The sequence below is a fragment of the Strix uralensis genome, chromosome 5 (genome assembly GCF_047716275.1).
Source record: "Strix uralensis isolate ZFMK-TIS-50842 chromosome 5, bStrUra1, whole genome shotgun sequence".
Lineage (NCBI taxonomy): Eukaryota > Metazoa > Chordata > Aves > Strigiformes > Strigidae > Strix > Strix uralensis.
The window spans coordinates 15,896,976-15,918,293 of record NC_133976.1 but is presented as its reverse complement, the minus strand read 5'-3'; the positions used below and the strand labels follow the sequence as shown (position 1 = coordinate 15,918,293).

Sequence of the window (21,318 nt, the reverse complement as noted above, 5' to 3'; positions counted from 1 at the left end):
TCAGCATCTGAAATTCTTCAGCAGCTTCCTAACTGCAAAGCATCAAAATATACTTTGGATGGGTTAATGTAAAGACTTCCATGCAGAACGTGCTCATCTCTGCAGGGCTAACCTAATGATCAGTCCTCTTCATTTTACAAAATACACAACACCAAATTTTAATGAATTTATTTGAAATAATATACAAGAATATAGTGTGCAAAAATCTTAGGGGCAACATCATGTAGACATGTGTCATAAACTGAAATTTACAGTTGTGATTCTAAAAAAAAAAAAAAAAAGAAACACACAGCTGTTTAGTACATGAAAAGCCATGATTGTAAAAGTTCACAGCAGAAGCAATTGTAATCCTAATGCAGCTGCTCTAATTTTAGACAGTTGAAGGAAAAACAAAGTAAAGTGCAAGTGTTGCACGTATAGTTAAGTGCAAAGTTTGCCCCCACCATAAAGATGTCTTATGGCAAAATAAAATATTGTAGAATATGTGGCAAAGACAAAACACAGAGTTAAAACTACGATGGTGACAATATCAACAGCACCATTTTTCTTGAGATAACGCTATTTATTCGTTTCATCCTGTCCTGGGCCATTGTTTCCACCAGAAATAACAGCTCTCGCTAGTGCCAGCTGCTGCAAAACTACGGCACTTGTGGATACAAATGTTACACATGGCCACCCAAGAAGCAGCTCCCCTGCTACATGACACTAGCTCTCCCTTTACCACATGTTCGGTAACTTGTTGGCATCGGGGCAGGCTGGGGAGCTAGAGGCTGATAACACATTTTGCCATTTCAGAAAATCCCAGGCCCCAGAATCGTAATTAATAATATGGCTGTGCAATACATAGTAATCAGCAATAAGAATCAATGTATATAAACAGCTGTTACATATTTTAAAATTCCCCTTTTTGTACATTTTCTTTTAAAAATAAACATTTATACATATCTCCTTCGCCTCTTTCTGAAGTACTTTAGCACCACAGGATATCCATTTTCAAGCCTATATTACCTGATACATATATGAAGTTTGGAAGAAAAATAAGGCAATTTGGTTTAAAATGTTGATAGTTTTAGCTTACTTAATGTTCTATTGTAAAAAGCAAATCTGCACTCTTAGTAGATCATTTCCAACTCGATGGTGCCAGTATTTTATGGTCACGCTAAGTCACAACAAATCTTAAGACCTTGATCTTGCATCTTCTTGCCGTCAAGCAACAGCCATTTTGTAAATACAGAGTTAACAGGAAAATTCTGGCTTAATGCTGTTGTGAGCCCTGAGAAAAGAGAAGAACCAGGTTAGCAGTTACCAAGCAAAGGGGAAGCAGACATTATCTTAAATCTAGCAAACACTTGTTCTGAAAGCCACAAGTACTTGTAATCATTGGTCAGTTATTCAGAAGAAAACAAACAGACAAACCAGATCATTCTGTCTCCTGATCATCAAAAGACCATCAAGACTTTTGCCACAGCCTGCAGTCTGCCATCATTACCTGATGAGGTAACCAAGCTGAGAACAAAATTCTCAGTTCACTGAAATAAATTTAAAAAGGTATTTCCTGCATTTCCTGTTACAGCACTGAGGTAACAGGTTCTATAGATACTGTTATCTTGGCCTGAAGACGGAAGGAAAGTCCCACTACCAGGCAGGGCAAGAAAGCCAGCCCGCACTGCGGCCAGCCTGCCGCTATTCCTCTAGGTTACACACCAACACCCGCACTGAGCTCTGTCAAGCTCACAGGTGCACATGTGAAGTGAACCATCCAATGCCCAAGACTGCTGTAGTGTAAAAGCAGAATAAATAAATAAATATTATTATTTAACTAAACCCACAAGGAAATCTAACAGAAGCTGTCACTGTTGATTAAAATAGAATACAGTGAACAGAAAAACAGCTTGTTCCTAGCAGCTGGGATTTGGTGAAACCTTCTGCAACAAGGGACTGAAAACAGCACCAAGTATGTACAGCAGTAAGAAGCAACTTAGTGTTGGAGCATTTCTTATTCAGTCTTAACACTTGCATATGCTCTTGAGAAAGTAGTCTCATTTACACATGAAAGGAAAGGGGGTAATTTGAAGATGTAGTCTTAAACCTGTGAGGTCCACATCACACTCAATGCTCCTACCCAGGCATAAAATGGCTGACAAAACGATCTGGCATTCTGTGCACCTCATTGATCTTTCCTTCCAACCTGCTCTTCTAGCTGAACATGCAGGTTGGCAGAATCTCCTTTTTTTTGATGTTCTCTTTATATGATGTATTAGCTTGAAAGCCCTTATCTTACCTAACACATCCACCACCTACTAATACATTGCTGCAGACGCTGAAATTGATGGCCTTCTACAAAGTGGAGAACAATTTATTTCCCTCCAGAAGAAGTGTTATCTACTGTATTTATTTTACAATTAAAACAGAGTAATAAATTAAAGGGATTAATAGAAAAAAAAATAACTTGCTCCCTCAGTAACTTCATGTATGCTGATACAAATTATGAGTAAAAAAGACAGAAAATGGTGAAGAAAAGCTTTTACTGAAGAAAAAGGGGACTGAATCACAACAGACAAGGATTTTGTGACAGTGTAAAGTGTTTTTGAGGGGAATGGCCAGTTGTAATTTAGGTACAACCTTATAAACACAGTTGCTTCAAATGCCCTTCGTCTGCATTTCACAAACACGCTCATTTTCAGTCTGACAGAATTCATGGAATTCTCTCAAAATATTCGGAGACAGATCTTCTCCTGATCTGTCTCCTGCCAACTGTCCAAAAGCAGGTTACACAACGCAGAGAAGTAAAATGAAGGTTTGGGCTACCAAGAAAGCAGCAGACAGCCGTTTATCCTGAACAAAACCCACCATAGCTACCATATGAACACATTTAACTGCAAGATGAAAAAGACTGCTTCACAAACATACAGAATTTGTTCGTTTTCGTTTCCAACAGTCAGGATTTAAACGTTTCTGTTCTTCCGCCAAGGCCTTGGCTTCTAGCGTGTACATCCGTCTCTCTTCATTTTTCATTTTCTTCCACCTGTCACCGAGTATCACACTTATGGCTCTGCAAGATAAATGTTTACAGTGCAGTCAGGACAGGGTGTTAAGCAATACCCTCAATTTTTTTCTTTTTTACCTCAGCACTTTAAAGAAGACAAAAGTTAAATGTAGAAATAATACACACAGAAGAAATCAACTGTATCTTTAAAAAAAAAAATTTTTAAACAATCATGTTTCTGATTATCTTCTCATAGTTAACAGTTAAACCGCTGAGACTTCTGTGTTAGCTGAGCATGGGTCAATGCACATTCTAACATTTCAAAGGGTGTACATTTGAATACACAGCAACTTGTGTATACCAGCAAAATGGGGATGTTAAAAAAACCACCACCAAACGGCGACTCACATTTGTTTTGCTCTACTTTCATACTAGATCATATGACAGATTTGCTGAAAATATGTTCTCTAATAATTAGGGCAATGATCTGAATATGACGTCAGCAAAACAAGTATTTCATTCACTGCAAACCCTCATGTCTATTTAATAGATGTGTGTAGCTTCCTCTACCTTTAATCCATACTGGGGAGAACACGACTGGGTGGAACATACTAGGAAGTTCCCGTTCCTATGCAAAAGAAGCCATTTCTTCTAACACACCTATCATAATTTCCAGAAACTGAATGAATTGCTTTTCCTACTCCTTATAAACTTTATGTCTTTTGGACAGTATTTCCCCATATTATCATGCCATATTGCTTAACTGCACTCCCAAATGCTGGATCAATATTCCATTAAAGCTTTAACTCCAGCCTTTAGCTGAATGAAAATCTCTAAAAAAGAGCTCTTTTATCAAAGACAGTTACTGAACTACTGAGTCAGAATGCTTGGGCTTCAGATTACAGTGATGAAAGTTCTATGACCAGCTTTAAGAAAAAGGTGTATACAACGCAGTACTTCGCTTTATCATTAAAAAGTTCCTTGCTGGCAGCAAAGCTATTCACAGACTTTCTAAAAGAATCAAGAAGAGCAGAGTGTCATCGACCACTTCCATAGCATTTCACGTAACAGCAATTCTGAAGGCTTTTCTGCACCATACCAAGAAAATGGATTTTAATCCTGCAAGATCGTTCAAGCTTCCACAAGCTGCAGAGCACTCGGAGAGCACAGCAAGAACTCCACTGGGGCTGCCCTTAAGCCTGTGCTGTCACAGGCTCTGGTGACTCCTTAGAGCAAACTCAAGTTGCAGATCCCATCAACATCAAATCCACTTGCACAGCCTGTCTCTTCGGCAACAGAATTCCTGGTTTTCTATCCAAATTAAGAACCAGTATCTTCACTCTCTCATCAGAAGTAAACACACTCCAGTTTAATTAGCAGATTTTTCAGGTTTTGCCAGTATCCAGAGGCAAATCAATGTCACCAGAAACCTGTCTGGTTTTGGTCACCAGTTTGTACTGGGTCACTTAGACCCCCAGGAAAGAACACAGTGATCCAGAGAGAGCAGGTTTGCTGAAAAGGCCATTGCATTTCCAAACAAAAATGCACCACGGAATCTTTGTATTTCAAATGTAAAAATACATATGGATTTTACACCTCCAGAGAAAAAACTGCACTGAGACAGAGTGAGGACAGATCTGTACGTTTCAAAAAGCTTGAAAAATCTAATGCAGAGACAAAAGCTCTATTTCTCCAAGGAAACAGTTCTATGAGCAAACCACTGAGACTGAAAAAAAGCTGCGCACAGAGAAATTTCCTGACATAACAGAGACCTAATTCTCCTAACCAGAAACAAGAAAAAACTGACCCTACTGCATCACTGCCTTAGGTGCCCTTCACCTCATCAGAACTTCGCAGTCTCTGTACGCTGCCCCTGTCCTCTTAAAATGCTGGTAAGATACCCAATGACATTTTAGCAATAGACTGATGTGCAGGATGCAATCCCTTACACTGCTGTTAACTCAAAAGAAATTGTCAGACGGTAGTTAAGAATGCCTCAAGTTTACTCAGTAATTATGTTCAGCATGAACAAATGCTGTTAATAGTTTAGGTGATTTTCTTCATCTTTAGAACGTACACTACTCAGATTATTCAAGTTTTTCTGAATGCACAATCAAGTCCAACTACAGTCACAGTGAGAACATCTAGAAAAGAAACAAGTGCTACCCTAACGCCAGTTTCTCAAGTACAGTCTTATGGTCCACAGTATTTTTAAAGCATCATGTGAATGCTGACTTGTGTTTTGAATGTTTACAGCTCGCTATCTTGTTGACGCGGCTTGAGCTACTTTGTCTCAGAATAGACCATTTAACTCAGAACAGGCAGCTTAACTCAAAATACCTCAAGTTCTGTCCTTTCTTACATGCATAGGAAAAATAAAGTAACTGTAGCAAACATAAGAATGCCAGTGTACAGAAAATGGTACTACATGTAACCAACCGTAAGATCTACTCAGTAATCTGAAAATGACACATACTTACATACAAAAAACATGGGAATTGCATTTGAACAGCTCAATTAATAAACGCCCCAGCAACACTTAAGCAACAGTAGCTGAATGCCTATAAAATCGATTATCACTAACTCTTTATGATTTCTTCTGTAGTGTACTTTATGGATGTCAAGAAACTGCACCCAAATGCCTTCCAAATGGGACAGTGAGCAGTGCACTCTGAAGCTTACTTGTAACTCTGTCAACCCTTTCCTTCCACGTAAACCTGCTCACTGAAATATTCAACTTATTTTCACATCCATCCAGCCGCAGCTCCAGTTCACTGCATCCATTCGAAATCAGCGTTTTAAATTAAATATATAACCATCATAAACTTTCCTAGCTGACATTCTGTTCAATTTCTCATTAACAGTTGCAATGAATTTGAAGGCAGCAGGTCTGCTTCACTGAAATTACTATAAACACTGCAGAACATCATTGCCAGGACACACAAGACTGGCTGGGATTTAAGGACGGGTTATTTGTATGGTAGGATTTTATTTCTCAAGACCAGTTACAGTCTCCTTACTAGAACACTGTAAAATAGTTAAAACCCTCTCAAAGCCCTGTCACTTTTAGCTTTTACCAGATTTAGTACTAGAATGTGACAACACAATTTTTACAGTAACAGTTTTCATAATGTTATAAAAAATCTGATTATAAGACCAGTGCACGTTCATGCGTTTTAGTTTATATTTACATATGCACAATTAGCACAAAATATTACTTAAAACATATATAATGGAGATCTTTAAAAAAAAATATTTAGGCATGAACGTGCATATAGATAAAAACAAAAGAACAAACCAACAGAGAATCCTCCCCCAAACACACGGTAATACGACCCTTCTGCAAATTTCACCAGATTGTTGAATGCCTTTAGGACAAGCAAAATTTGGCAATGTACCATTTGGATTTAGATCCTTCAGATATGCTAACAATCAGTACTCCATTATTCAATATGTAGAGACTGAGAATAAATGATAGTAACTTCACTGAACAATCTGCAATATTATGTCAAGACTTAATTAGAAGAGTCAGAAATTCTCTTTCCCCTTTTTTCCATTATAACACACGAGCAGAGAGCCTGGTACTTTCTTCCCATGAACATTTCTCACCAGTGTAAACAAAGACTGTTGTGTATTTGTGGCTCTACCGGTGCACATATATACATATGTCAGCTGCTTTACCCAAATGCTTTCTCAGAAGGTAAGGTTGCCAGAAATGGCTTGTGTCAAATTTACTGAGTATTGTAAATATTTAAAGTCCGCCCATAAATTAAGCTTTGTGTCAGCATATTTCAAAACTTGTTCTTAAAACAACACACATCCCTTTTATTCCAAAGGCAAAAATCTAGTCCATTTAAATTTAAAGGTGCAACACAGATATTCTCCTAGCTCACTGGTAATAACCAAACTACAATTTTATACCATTACCTGTTGTCTTTCCCTGGATACATCTGAGTATATTCAACTCTGTATTTTTTGGCAAAAAGCATGAAGGCATTCATTGGTCTTTTGCACTTGTTTGGAGAAGTGGCACTCACAGTACTCGCAGTCCCTGAGCTGTGGCTTTTGCCAGCTTTGCTGCACAAAGAATTGGAGGAAAGATGTGATGATGCAGTAGACACACAGTTTTTACTACTGCATTCTGATCTCTCAGCATCTTGATTGTTTGATCCTCCACAAGATAGAGAAGCGCGACGCTGGCGAGCCATGCTGCTTAGCACATAAACTGCAGAGGAATCCATTGGTGTAAAATCGTAACTACAAGAAAAAGACATGTCATAAGTTGATCAAGTAATTTTCATGTAAAATCCCTGAATAGCTGTTCACTCTTCATCTGTACATTCTAGTACTCTGGTCTCTCTTGTATGATGTAATGATTTGTGCTTGATCCAGATGTCAGAGTGAAAAAAAAAACACCCAAAACTTTGGCAGATGAATTAATAGCTTTTTCAATGTGATAGAGTGCAACTTTCCAAGATCTGCTGTGTACTACCAACTTCCCAGCTGTATATCAATTAATTATACACTGTCTTCAAATTTCATCCTCTTTTGAAATAAGCTTCTTTCTTTCTGCTTCTGTCCTTACCATAAATCAAATCCAGTCAGTGAATGACTGGTACTGAAGGGGACAACTGATGTGGGAAGAGTAAACATTGAGTTCACTTGCAAATATATATTAATTACAAATATGAAAGCACTATATTAATATATTATACACTATTGTACAAATAACTTCTCTAGGCAGTTAAATACATACTATTTCAGAGACAAATCTTCCACTGAGATTAAAAAATTGTTTAAAGACCCATGATATTGCATACTATTTGATTCAAAGCTGACAAACATCTGCCCTCTAGTGACAAAAATGTGATTCCTCGGTATTTCAAGGTATTTCAAGAGTTCAGATGAATTGTTTCCATACAATTTAGACCTCTGAACACTATAAACTTGTTGAATTTTTTTGCTGACCAACAACTACAATTAACCTCTAACCACTACAGAAGAAGTTTAATTCCACAGACTATCTGTTATCATCTCCAGGTGTGTGCAGATCAGTCTGGGAACCACAGTCTTTGGCATGCTATACGGGGAAAAAACACTTGCAAAGGCGCTATACGATCATAAATCTAAAACACTAAGTTACCACCACAAAATCAACAGAAAATGTATAACTCTAAAGTTCTGCTCACTCACTGCTCAATGTGTCTATAGTTGCATAATTTATGGCAAAAATAAGGCCTCTGAGGAGCTTTTTTCCAAACACAAAGTAGAATTACTAGCAAAGAAATACTGCAAGTGGTAGTCCAGCCCCATCTGCAAAAGCAGCTCCTTTCTGTGGGACGGAACCAAAAGCAAGGGTTGAGCCTGAAGGGTTGACTCCAAAATCCCTTAGAAAAGTAAAAATCAACAAAGAAGGGATAACGCCAACAACCTTGCAGACAAGTTCACAAGATAATGAGAAAGGACCTCTCTGTTCTACAAACAGTCCAGCACCCTTCCTATTCCTAATCTCCTTCCCATAACACAGCAACAGGATTTTGTTTTTTAATTCTTCTGTTCTGTTAACCACAGCTGCCGCTGCACGCTCCTTTCTCAGTGACTTACTCCCTTCTGTCCAGAGACACAAGGAATTTCAAGTATCCAGGCAGTATTCAGCTAGGCTGCAGGATGAATAAGGAGCCACAAATCCAATTTCTTCAGTGAGATGTAAGTATAATGATTCTAACAGCTCTCTACATATGCACTTCAGAATAGGAGTTAATAAGAAGAAAAAACCCCAGACAGCAAATGAGTGAAGACAAGCCATTTGAACTCACTCTCTATGCCAGAGCGAAATCATACAAGAGCTCCTAGGACTTCAACTGCAAACAACATCTTAAATTCATGTTTTCTACTGTAAAAAACCAAAAAGCAACTGGACTAAAAACAGATGCTAAAAAGGAGCTAACATCATAGGAAAAGATGGATTCTACTAAACCTAGGAATCTCAAAATAGCATGGAAAAATCTTTATGAGTAATACTATTTCCTTAGAATCTTAGAATAATTTACATTGGACAGAACCTCTGAAGGTTATCTGGTTATCTTGCTCAAAGCAAGGCAAACCTCAAAGTTAATCAAACTCTGAAGTTTGATATATTAGAAGAGAACCACAAAAAGCAGAATACAAAATAGTAAGAACTAATTATGAAAGTGTGCCATAATACATGCATTTATTACTAAGAAACTACTTATTCAGAGACATAGCTGCATATGAAACACAAATTAATAGCTGGCAGACATATTATTGTGGGAAAAATGTACTAGGTTTTTCAAACTCAGTTTACCTGAAGAATTTATACAGATTATATATATGTTTTTACACCTTTATCTGTCTTAAACGATCATAAAAAGGGGCTGAAAAGTTATTTCACTCCAAGGTATTACTTTGCAGTTTAGCAGAGCACATAATTACACAGCCTTCCTAGTATTCAGTCTTCATTTTTCCCTCTCATTTATCTTACATTACCAAAAGTATTCTCTCTTTGCTCTACATAATGCTTCAAATTCTTGTAGACTTAAGGTGCCTACTCATTACATACAAGAACCACTGAGGCCACTTTATCCAAAAATTACCTTTTAAATGTATCAAAAACACCTGAATCATCAAAGTTAATGGCATCAGGGTGTCCAGGAGGTAGACACAGATCTCCAAGATGCATTTCACAGCATGGAATGCCATGCTGTACCACAGTCAAGCTTGGATAAAAAGATGACCAACCTGAAGTGGTAAAGAGTTAAATTAGACAAACGGCCAGACAAATCTCTCTAGTTCTTAATTGGAGCAATCCTATATCTCTAAATGATATAATTTTATAAAAATGTTCTGATGTAGTTTCTTTCACCCAGAAGAAAAATCAGAAACACTTACTCAGGGAATTCTTACTGCAAATAGTTTATTTTCATCTCAGGTGAAATCTCATTCTAGCAGAAAAAGTAACCAAAACCTGGAAACTTTTATCATCAGAAGTTCCATGTTTTAGCAAGGGAGAAAAGCTTCCCTTATTTGCAGCTTTCCTTTCTCCCCCCATTTTTTCTGCTTTCCTGAGCTCCATTTATATACTTGATCAAATCTTTCCTTAAGAGATATGCAGTATTTCTGTAGCTTTATAGCTTTACAGTTTTGTTTGTTCAAATTCTGTATTTCTTTATAAAGATAGCAAATTGATTCTACAATACTGCTTTTATCAATTTCTTATGCAACATGGGACGCCAATAAAATCTGCAACCACGTTCTAAGAATAATTTTAATACGCAACCAACTATACTTGTAGTATTTCATACCTTTATTTTTAACATAAAAAGGATGATCGAGTCTGCACTCTACTGTAAGCAAGCCATCTTCCACTGTGCCAGGATCAAAAGTCAGCTTCAGCACTGACTCACCAAAGGAAATGCTTTCTTCATGAGAAATCAACTTCAAACCATCGGAACCATAGCCCTGTAAACATACATACAGTTCAAAATTTTTCCTCCAAGAAAAGCATATACTTGAATATACACCTATAGCATACACATCAGCTTACATTGCATTAAAAAATACCAACATGCTAAGTGCTCTCACTAGAAATTTATGAAGATGATATAACATTCAAAACATACCTAAATTAATTCAGGTCAATTACTTTATAGCAAGACAAATAGTACACTGATCAGCTCTAGACAAGTTCAATATAAACCTGTCTTCCTGAGACAGTAATTAAAGGCACAGGGATAACATAAGAAACTAAGTATTTCCTACAGGTATTGAAATGAATTTATTAGAACTAACAGCTACCTTGTAAGGACTCACTGGGAGATTTTCCTCTTTTCCACAGCTTTCAGATTGTGCAAAATCTTCAACATCCTGCCACTCTTTATTGCGTCCTTTATGAAAGCACAAACGAGAGCCTAATAGATATTTTTCAAGAAAAAAAGATTAGTGTTATATAACAAAGTCTATATTACCAAAAAAAAAAAAAAAGATAAAACAAAACAAATAGTGATTCAATGATACACGTTATTTTACCTTTTAGAAAACAATGCCAAACAGTTGAGGGCCAGGAATGGCACCATCCTAAATCATCATCATCTGAAAGTGATGACATGCAGAAAATGCCAGATTCTGATTCACTATTCGCCTATAAAAAAAAGCAAAATGATGGTGTCATTTTACTGCGGAAGGTTTTAGGACTGGTCTTATGTGTCTTTAGACACATTCTCTCATTTTATCCGTGTCATCATTTTGCCTTAAATACTAAAAAGAATGTAACAGGAAGACAAAGATTCAAGGAATGCAGTAAATGTGAATGGAGCATTTTCTTCTCCTTTTCTTGAAATGTGCCATCCTGTAATTTTTGAGTTTCATTCTCTGAGATTCATTTCACACCTATGGATTATCTTATGCTGAGGTACAAGCATTTTACAAGCTATCAATCCTTGATCATCCACAGAACTACTCAAAGCACATGTTAATCTATGGTCAAATTAATAGAAAGCTGTAGGGCCAAGTCAGTTCTAGAAAAATCACTTGGGAAAAACTCTTTTTTTAACGGACAAGTTTCAGACACAAATTAATACAGAGGAAAGGAAAAAGCAGGACTGACAGTTTTTGCGTGTCTAAAAGGAGATGGATCTGTTTGGATTTCTTTTTTGAGACAGCAAACAATAAAGTTTTTTAAAGCTTGCTACAGAAGGAACTACAAGAGAAGCTGAGCTTTCTTAGAATGTGGTCTCTTCACAAAAATGTGGACTCTATGATGTAGCAGTCAAGCCTACTGTGTTTGGTAAAAAGTAACAGAAAATCTAGCTTGAATAGAAATGGTCTTACAAATAAACAGATCTTTTAAAAACTAGTTTATCTTCTCAAAAATCTTAACCCATTACTCATGCACCTTTATTTATTTTAGAAATATTTCAGAACAACTCACCCTTTCATGTCGGACTGGTACTTCATCCAAATCATTCTTGGAGAAGTTAGGATCATTCTTTGAGGATCCTGGTGGAGGACGTGCATAGGAATGTAAACTTTTGCTTGTAGCTATTATGTGAACAGGAGATGATCTACAAAAGAAGAACGTATATTAAAATATCTCAGATTAAGACAACACAAGACTTAGCTGCTATTACTCGAACATATTTTTATTTAACAAATGTTTGTTTGCATGAACTGAATACTGAATAAACTTCCCACACATCAATATTCAAATGGAATGACTAAAGGGTGCAGGCTCAGGCAAAGGGAGCAGTTAGCGTAACTCCTGCATAGCTTCGATATACCACCCAAATGACAGTACTACCTTCACATCAGCATATCCTTGTCACAATGCTGAAGTTTTTAGCCGTTCTTAAAGACATGTGCTCTGTTGTAATGATTAAATCTCAACTGCATTACTGTTCACAATATAGCATTTAATTTTCTTATTATAAACCTAAGACCAAAGCCATACAATAAAAGGAAGACCAGAAACTTCTAATATCCCACACTGCTTCTCTCACGGCCTTATGGAATTTACAGACCACAAATCTGAAACTATCAATAAAAAATACATTACATTAGATTTCCAATTAGCTCTTTTTAAAAAAAACCTAAAGTCAGTGCACTAATAAGTATTTATCGTAACAAATTCATCTTAATTTTTCATCTGCTGCTTCGCATGAGGTAAATGTCCATAATTTCTGAGCCTTCTGTGGTTAGGCAATGCCCTTGTAACCATCCTACCTCATTCATGGCTGCAATTAAGCAGCTTTTGCAACAGGCTCTGAAACGAGTCCTATGCAATCTTCTGCAGAAGAATAAAGTTACTATATAGAAAAATCAAAAATAGGGCTCCAGTTCAAAGTCAAGAGGGTGTGAAGAGTGAAGGAAATGTTTCTGGAGATAATATTACAAATGTTAATGTTCAAAACTGAAATGACTGTCAGTACCTGTTATAAAAGGAGCACTGCATCAAAGGACTTTGAGGACTTGTGGCTATATTTGCTAATTCTGTCAACCAGTTCACCCCATTCTCACAAGAATAAGCACTTTCTGAATTGCTGTTTGAGGTATGTTGGTTCCATGAAGATCTTGAACATTCCTGATGTGAAACATCAGCACCAAGCTGAAAAAGTGCAGGTGGGGTAGAATCCGTCTGCACAGCCTGTAGTTCTGGAAGATCATCTACAAACAAATGCACAGATTAACATAATTATACTCATAGGTAAATTCTAGTTGACACCAAATCTTGCAAATAAAAGAACCACAATGAAGTAAATGATTTTATTTTCTTGTATCACAACTACCAACACTTCACAAACTGTATTCACAATACTGACAAAATGGCCACAGGAATAATCACATCTCTAGTCTATTATACATTCATACAAGCAATTTAAGAAAAACATTAAGTAACTAGATAAAAACGTATTTCTGGTTTTAAAGTTTTTACTAGACTGACTAGTTTACACAGAACTGTATGGCAGAATTATGCAAAAGTAGCAACATGCTTTATTAAAGTATTAAAACATTAAACAAAAGGCAACTAAATTAATCTGCCCTGGCAGGTGTGACTAAAAATTATCAACATCAGGGGCTATACAGGGTAAAAGTTGTCCATGTTTCCACCAGGGAACTGGAATTAAATAACTCAGAAGTCATGAACGCTAGGTATACAGCCTGGTGAATTCCTATCAATAAACTGCATGTTTCACATGTTATGTCAAATAGCAGAAGAGAGCCCAGCTTGTTAAAAAACAGTCTGTGTTACATGCTCTCGTGTAACTAAGTATTGTTATTCTTAATCACTCCATGACTTCAATTAAATGTGCTAATATTTCATTGATTATATCAATACTTTCTAATGTACATGCTATTTTTCTCCACTATGTAAGAGCTGAAGTTACATGTTCCTCTAGCCTAAAGCAGCGTAATTTTTCCTTTAGGAGGAGCTCTTGAGCTTTCTGTCATTCTTGTGCCAAAAAACGGTCCTCTGGAGATCAGGAGCAGAAATTTGTAGCTCTGAGTTCAAGAACACATCTAAGTCAACAGGCCAGCATGTCAGAACTGGAAATGGGTTAAAGGGAAAAGTGACTGTAAAATTAGACCTTCAGATGTCACAATTTGCTGTCATATTCCCTGCCCTACTTAAGCTAAAAATCAGTAATCTCATTCAGTCAGCTTCCAGTAATTTCACATATAGGAAAACTGCAACAAACTTCAGAATTTGGCTGCTTATGAGAAAGTCGTGTTATTTACCAAGTTCCATGTGTTCATCACAGGATGCATATCCAGGAGAAGAGGGCAAATTTTCATTACACTTCAGCAACTCTAGTGACTCATTCATCCCTGAAGTTCTCTTGTCCACTACGAGCAGGAGTTTCTGAACTGCATTAGGCATTTGATTTGTCTTCACTTCCCACACCATGTTAGGATGCTCCAAAGTATCTGACTTTAAAGAGACAGAGGTTAAAAATCTGGACAGACATAAACTGTTTTAAGTTGCATCTGACAGGCTACTTCATTACCAAAACCCTAAATCCTCCATGATCTGTTGAAAATCACAGCATAATTTAGCTTCAAAGGGACCTCTACAGATGATCTAGTACAATCCTTGCAGAAAGCAGAGCCAACTCTGAAGTCAGATGAGGCTGCTTGGAGCCCTGGCCACTTGAGTTTCTAATACCTTGAAGGATGGAGACTCCCTGACGCTTCTCAGGAACCTGTTCCAGCAACCACTCTTGCTGAAAAGAAGCTGTTCCTTACACACGATTTGAACTTTCCTTGCCACAGCCTGTGCCCATTGCCTCCAAGACTCTGGGGTCATCTCCTGAACCACCACTCAAGCCAAGGTAAACAACATTCACTTCGTACCCTGAGCCACACATCCCATCACAGAAGGCAATCAGACAGGTCAGGCAACATTTGCCTTTGGTTAATCCATCCTGGCTATTCCCAGTCACCTGCTTGCCTTGTAAGAGCTAGGACATGACTGTCAAGGAGGATCTGCTCCACAATCTTCCTGAAGGCTAAGGTTAGGCTGACCAGCTTGTAGTTCCCCCACATCCTCCTCCTTGAAGCCAGGTGTGACATTTTCTTTTTTCCAGTATTGGGAGCCCTCCCACCACCAAATCCACTGCCTTCTGGAGACCACCCTCACAGTGACACTGGCCAGCTCCCCCTGATGCATCCCATCCAGTCTCACCAACTTGTGTGTGGCTGGCTCACAGAGCCAGCCTGCACCTCATTTGCTCTTCCTTTACCGTGGACAAAGAAGTACCTTACTCCATCATATGTGTGTAGCTAGGCCCAGGGACTCGAGGAACCTGGAAACAGGTCTTGCAAATAAAGACCAAGGCAAAGAAGATGTCATTCTTGACCTTTTGACATCAGGTCTCCCATGACATTTGGCATCAGGCCCATGTTCTCCCTTTCACCACTGGCATATCCACAGAAGCCTTTTTCACTGCCCTTCGTATCCCTTGCTATTTCAACCCTACATATAGTCTCACATTTGACTGCTAACATCCTTAACTGTGTTGTAAATGGAAAGAAAAAAAGCCTCTACTAGTAAATTTCACTGCAGTTTCATTTCCCCAATTCCCAATAATGTAACATTTATACCAAAAGAAATATTTTAAACCATCTTCACCAGTCAGAGAACTGTGTGATTATTCTACACAACCACTGCCTCTAAAATCTGGAAAACAAGGTTACCCAGTCTTTAGTAATTTGGTTATTGATCGTTTTTTTTCAGATGATGATGAATTAAACCTACCATAACATGATTACCTTGTACTTTAATGAAGCGTCATTGAAAAAGTAATCATGGGTGCCTCACAAAAGAGCAGAAAACACAGCTTAGTAAGAAAGAAAATCTGAGTAGTCTACCACATGCATGTCCACCAAGTAAGTTATCATGCACCACATCAGAAAAATACTAACAATAGCTAAAACCAGTCTAATATTTTCATGTGAAACAGTAAGCCTGTCATCTTGCAGGTTCCTTTAGTATAATGCATAAAAAGCCATCTGATAACAATTACGAAAAAAACCCAGCTTTATTTTAATAAACAGCTAAAAGGTATTGTGTGTATACAGCCAATATTAACAATATTCCATGTTTTTACTCATTCTATGAATTTGTTTCATTCGTTTTGCAGCTTGTCCTGCACATAGTATAGTTCAGACATAACCCTTTGAATTAGATACTGGCCCTACCAGAAGAGGCCTGACCTAAGCAGTAATTTTTTTTTTACTGGAAAATTTCTGACCTTCTCATTTCCTAACCTTTCAAATACTTACTGCAAAACTTACATAAACTTGCATACCAAACACAAAAAGATGTTTGATTCTACTCAAATGGTGCTACTACAAGATCTACAACAGCGCAATTCTGATTTTTAACGAGGTGGATAGGGAAGGTAAGAGAAATGAGATTAAACAGTCAAATAAACTATCAATGACATGTATTTCACCTCCAAGCAGCATCTTTAATGCAAATTACTCCTCTATCACCCATGAGAGTCAGTAAAATTACAGAACACCGCAAGAGCAGAATGCTCAGTCATTTCTGAACAGAAAAATCAGACCTCAGTAGTGCACATCACGACCTTGATGATTATCTCCAAGTAATCAACTCTGAAAAGCCACTCCTTGTTTTTCTAGCTTGTCTATGTCCTTCCTTTCCACCCTTATGCCTTGTTTTCCCCTCTATTTTTTCTCTCTTTCCCATTTTCCTGCCAAAATGAACGAGCTAACTTATTTTGGGAATGTTACCCTCTCCTTCCTTCCTGCCAGCTGTCAAGATCTGAAAGCACCTGCCCTGGTATCCCAACACACTGAAGGTCAGAGATAAGATGCAGACACAACACGCTAGTCTGACAAGAAAGGTACTTGCTTGAGAAATTAATTGTTCTTCCAAGTCACAAGAACTTCTTTAAACCAAAGTCACTCGTGTACAAAACCCAAAAATTCCTCTAACAAATTAATTAAAAAGAAAAACAAAGGAAGTGTCCAGCTTTGCTTTTCAATTTTTTTATTCTACCTGATTAAAGCCTGCTTGGGACGTTGTGTGCTTCTCTTGTCCTCAGCCTTTCAATGTTTTGGAACATTAAGGGGAATGGTCATTAATTAGCTTGATGATTTTTTTTTTTTTAATTCAACTTCATGTTCAAAACTTGTCCTGACAGGTATTTTCTAGAAGTATGCCTCACAGGACTATACCACCTTTTTTTTTTTTAAAGCTAAACTTATTTATTTATGAATTTGTGCTTTAAAGTAAGTCATTTTGTCATGCTAAAACAAATGGCAATATTAACAAAGAGCGTATTAATTAAACCATGTCTATTTTTGATGGACAAAAAAAAATTCGGGACAAAAGTAAATAAAGACTGTGGCTGAGAAAGGGTTCAGCAGGAACTGCGCAGCATCCACCCAAACCACACTGTGCATGAATCCCTGGGTGGAAGTGCTTCCCGTGGTTTTCCTTCTGGTATTTGCCTTCCTTCCCCCAACCTACCGCCAAAGTCACAGGCAAGCTCTATGCCTGCAGCAATTCACTGGATGGAGTTTAGTACAGAGAGCAGCTTCTCCAAGCAAAACACAACATACTGGCAAGACTGGATCTACACCAGAGACTTTACTGGCACAGCTGCTTTGATCATGGATCCTGCTCCACATCCCTGACTCGCACAGCTGTGCCAGAAAAAGGCTGCAGAGACACACACAGCCTCAGATGAGCACAGAACATGATTCATGTTTCTGTCCAGACGGCCTTTTCGCTTTACACGGACCGAACCGTACCTTCTACCCAGCTCCACGGGATGTCTCCCCCCTCCCCAGGAGGGCCGCGGAGGAAGCACTGCCCTCCCCACACCATGTGAACGCCCGTCGCACAACAAACATTACTTTCATCACACAAGGAAAATATTTACAGCGGAATTAAAGGTGCGTGAGCACGCATCAGTATGTGACCCGCGGCGGCCGAAGGGGACCCCATCCCCCGACAGACCCTCTCCCATTGCCCCACCGTCCCGTCGCGGGGCAGCCCCCGGGCCCGCAGCGCCCGTGGCTGGGCCGAGGCCGCGCCCGGGAGCGCGCTCCCCCCTCCCCTCCCGCCCGTCATGTGATCCCGCCTGGACGCTGCCCTTGTTTATAAACGCCCGCCGGCACCGCGCATGCGCGCAAGGCCCCATTCATTCAGAACTGCGTAACAGCTCGGCCTGCCCGGGGGGGAGGCGGCGGGAGCGCCCCCCCCCCCCCCCCCCGCCCCAGACCCCGCTGTTGCCCCCCGGGCGGAGCCGCCAACCGTGCCGGCGCGGGGCTCACCTGGCTAAAAGTTCCCCCCCTCCTCCTTCCCCAAACAGGCGCTGCTCCCCGCGGCGGGGCAGAGCGCCCTCGCTCTGACAGACTGGGGCAGGCGGGCGTTCCCCGGGGATAAAAAAAAAAGCGGGGGGGGACACACACCAGCTCTATTTCCCCGCTTTCGCGGTCTGGCGCCGCAGCTGGAAAACCCCAAGAGGGGCCGGCGGCCCCGCGCACCCCGCGGGTGTCAGCCCAGCAGTGTAGGAGGGTGGCGGCTCCGCCGGGCCGGTGAGGGAAGGCGCCCAGTAAACAATGTCCAGGCTCCCACCGCCGCCAAAAGCCAGGACCCAACGGCCTCCTCGGCTCGGTCTACGGCCGCCGCCGCCGCTCCCCTCCGGCCCGGCGGACCCCGCCCGTCCCCCGCCGGGGCCTCGCAGCCCCCCAAAAGCGGCAGCTCCAAACTTTATAGCACTTACCAAACCCGTCGCCATTACCAAATTCCCCTCGGCTCCCCCCCCGCCTCCTCCCCACAATGGAGTCCCGCCCCAGTCTGGCGGTGTTTGGTCGCCGAGTGGTCGAAGGCGACGTTGCTCAAGCCGCAGCCATTTTCTATTGGCTGGCTGACCTGCCTATCAGGAACCCGCCCGGAGGGCGGACATGTTTTGACTCTCCTGCGTAGCAGATTGCACCGCGCCGCACATCAATCACCCCCAGACAGCGCTCCGATTGGCCAATGCCTCCGCCGGCTCGCCGAGATGCATTCTGGGAGCTGTAGTCTTCGCCGCCGCCACCGCCTGCCAACTTGGACGCGATAAGACGACAGCCCCCAGGATGCCCCGCGCGGCGCTCGGCTGATAGTAAACAAGAGTCACAGGGACACGTGTACCGCGCCTCCGCCGCCCCGGCCCGCAGCCCCCCGCCCCCCGCCCGGGCCTGTGCTGCGGGGCCGGCCGCCGGCGGCGAGGCTGCCCGCCAGGCAGGGCCCCCCACCCCGCAGCAAACCCAAGCGCGGAGAGGCGCTGCCTGACCTGGTGCTGCCGCGGGGGGAGGCAGCGCAGGGGCGGCCTCCCCGGTCTCCTGCGGCGGGAGGACGCTTCTGGCTCTCGCCGCTGCGGGGGAGGCGCGGGCCCCGAGATGGCGGCGGCCTCCGCGGCGGGGCGCTGACTCACGGCAGCAGCGCGGAGAGGGGGACTGGGCCCCAGGTTGGTGCCGGCCTGTAACGATGCCCGGGGGTGCCCGGCGCCTTTCCTGATTTACCACCATTCATCAGCGCTCCGAAACGCTGTTACGAAACGGGCCGCGCTCGCGTTTCGCCAAATAAAGGCTGCGGCGTGCAGAGGTGAAAGGAAGTTGCTAAAGGTCAGAGAATGAGTCAGCAGCTGCGCCTGCTCCCGGCTCCGGCCCCTGCCCTCGTTTCGTTTCAGTAAAAAGACATTCACGGTGGCTTAGGTTCAAAATAAAAGGTGCTGGGGAAAAAATAATGGTTTATCAGTCCATTAGTGTTTCCCAGGCATTCCCATACATTTAATTGCCAAAGTACCAACCTGGTTTGTTTAGACATTACAGCTGTGTTACTGACAGAGAAATGAGACTACAGATGCTACAAGAGTTGCCTCAACACAGTACCTCAGACTGCAGGGAGAAGAATGGACTCCTAATCTGAGGCCAAATCCTCATGAAATGCATCGCTATGCATGATCCGATACAAAGCAAATACACGCACAATTCAGAAATAATCGATACGATTTTAGAAACTGATGGAGGGTTTCAAGATTTTGCAACTGTTGGGATTTTTCCAAGAAAAACATTTCTTCCTTACCCTATTTTCAGCATCATCCCAATCATGTGAATGTGTCCTAAATCCTGTATCAGAGCTTTTCTTGTAATTTGCTACCTACAACAGTTCTGACTTTCAGGCACGCTAACATAGTTGTGCAAGAAAATAAGCAAAAGTTAACTTTACAATTTAGATTGAAATGGTTCCGTATTTAGAGTTCTCTGCAAGCTTTGTGTCCCATGAAACATGCTGCTAGTGGCCACTAGAGGGAATGCTGGTTTTATTGCTTCCACAGGTCTACAAGGGTAATGCAATTGAAAAGAAAAAAAAATTAAATCATACACATCGAAATTGTACTTAGCATCACACTCGGTATGCAGATTTCATTAGCACATCAGTTTAAGATCTGGCTTTTCCAAGAAGTAATAATTTGCCTGTTAGTAGAGTCATTGTCATCTGTGGGCACTGTTTGAAGAGAGACATTACTTTCAAAAACATGCAGTATCTTCTGCAGTGTGAATTGGAAATTATTACTTTTTTATACATATATGTGCAAGTTTAGCTTAAAAATAATAAAAATAGTAGAAAAAACAATGCCATGGAATTTAACTAAAAATATTCTGTGCTTAATCGCACAACAAACCAACCCTTTACAGATCATTTTCCCAGTTTGAAAACACAAAAGTTATTCGAACAAATGCCTCCAGGAAAAATCTGAAAATTAATGTTGAGATTCAACTATTAAGTGACTAGACAGCTTATTATAACATCAACTGTCTAACCCTACATCCCGCAAGCTCTGATTTTTCCTATGTTTAGAATTCAGGCATTTCCTAAGTAACTGATAGATCTTCATATAAGGAAGCTTTCATGACATCCTCTCTCTAAAATATATTTTTTAATAAATTGAAAACTGGTAAATCAGGAATCATCTTTTTTACACCACTCCACAATAAAATTAACTTTAAAGCTGTGTTCCTTCCTCCCCTTTCTCTTTTGATCTTCCTTATACATCTAAACAGCCTTTAGGCTCTTTGGAGAGAGACTCCAGCTTCAGGGGTTTTTAATGAATTTTACTGCAGACCCTGCATTTCCAGATCGAGTCTTGGCAGAAGACCTGTATATGCAGATGCCTCCATTCTGCAAATAAGCTACTCTGCTTGTGGTACAGCCACTTACAAGGTAAAACTCACAGTTTACTCTTCTGAAAGCTCCATCTGCTGCAGTGTGGAAGGTGCAGAGTGCAGAGACTGGA

The 21,318-nt window shown here is 40.5% G+C and overlaps 1 protein-coding gene across 3 annotated transcripts; it reads right to left on the bottom strand.

Annotated features, from left to right (window-relative positions):
• Positions 1-153: 153 nt before the first annotated feature.
• Positions 154-19,491, bottom strand: HBP1 (HMG-box transcription factor 1). Of its 3 annotated transcripts, none has more exons than XM_074869981.1 (11): positions 19,315-19,491; positions 14,240-14,432; positions 12,931-13,165; positions 11,934-12,066; positions 11,033-11,144; positions 10,802-10,914; positions 10,309-10,465; positions 9,601-9,745; positions 6,914-7,243; positions 2,911-3,052; positions 154-1,273 (listed from the first exon to the last, which is right to left on the bottom strand). In XM_074869981.1, the coding sequence occupies exons 2-11, from the start codon at positions 14,406-14,408 to the stop codon at positions 1,256-1,258; spliced, it is 1,554 nt and encodes a 517-aa protein (XP_074726082.1). In that variant the 5' UTR covers positions 14,409-14,432; positions 19,315-19,491; the 3' UTR covers positions 154-1,255. The 3 variants fall into 3 exon arrangements, with proteins under 3 accessions (XP_074726082.1, XP_074726080.1, XP_074726081.1); XM_074869979.1 differs by lacking the exon at positions 19,315-19,491 and adding an exon at positions 18,763-18,834; XM_074869980.1 differs by lacking the exon at positions 19,315-19,491 and adding an exon at positions 18,763-18,787 and having other exon boundaries at positions 14,240-14,428.
• Positions 19,492-21,318: the final 1,827 nt, after the last annotated feature.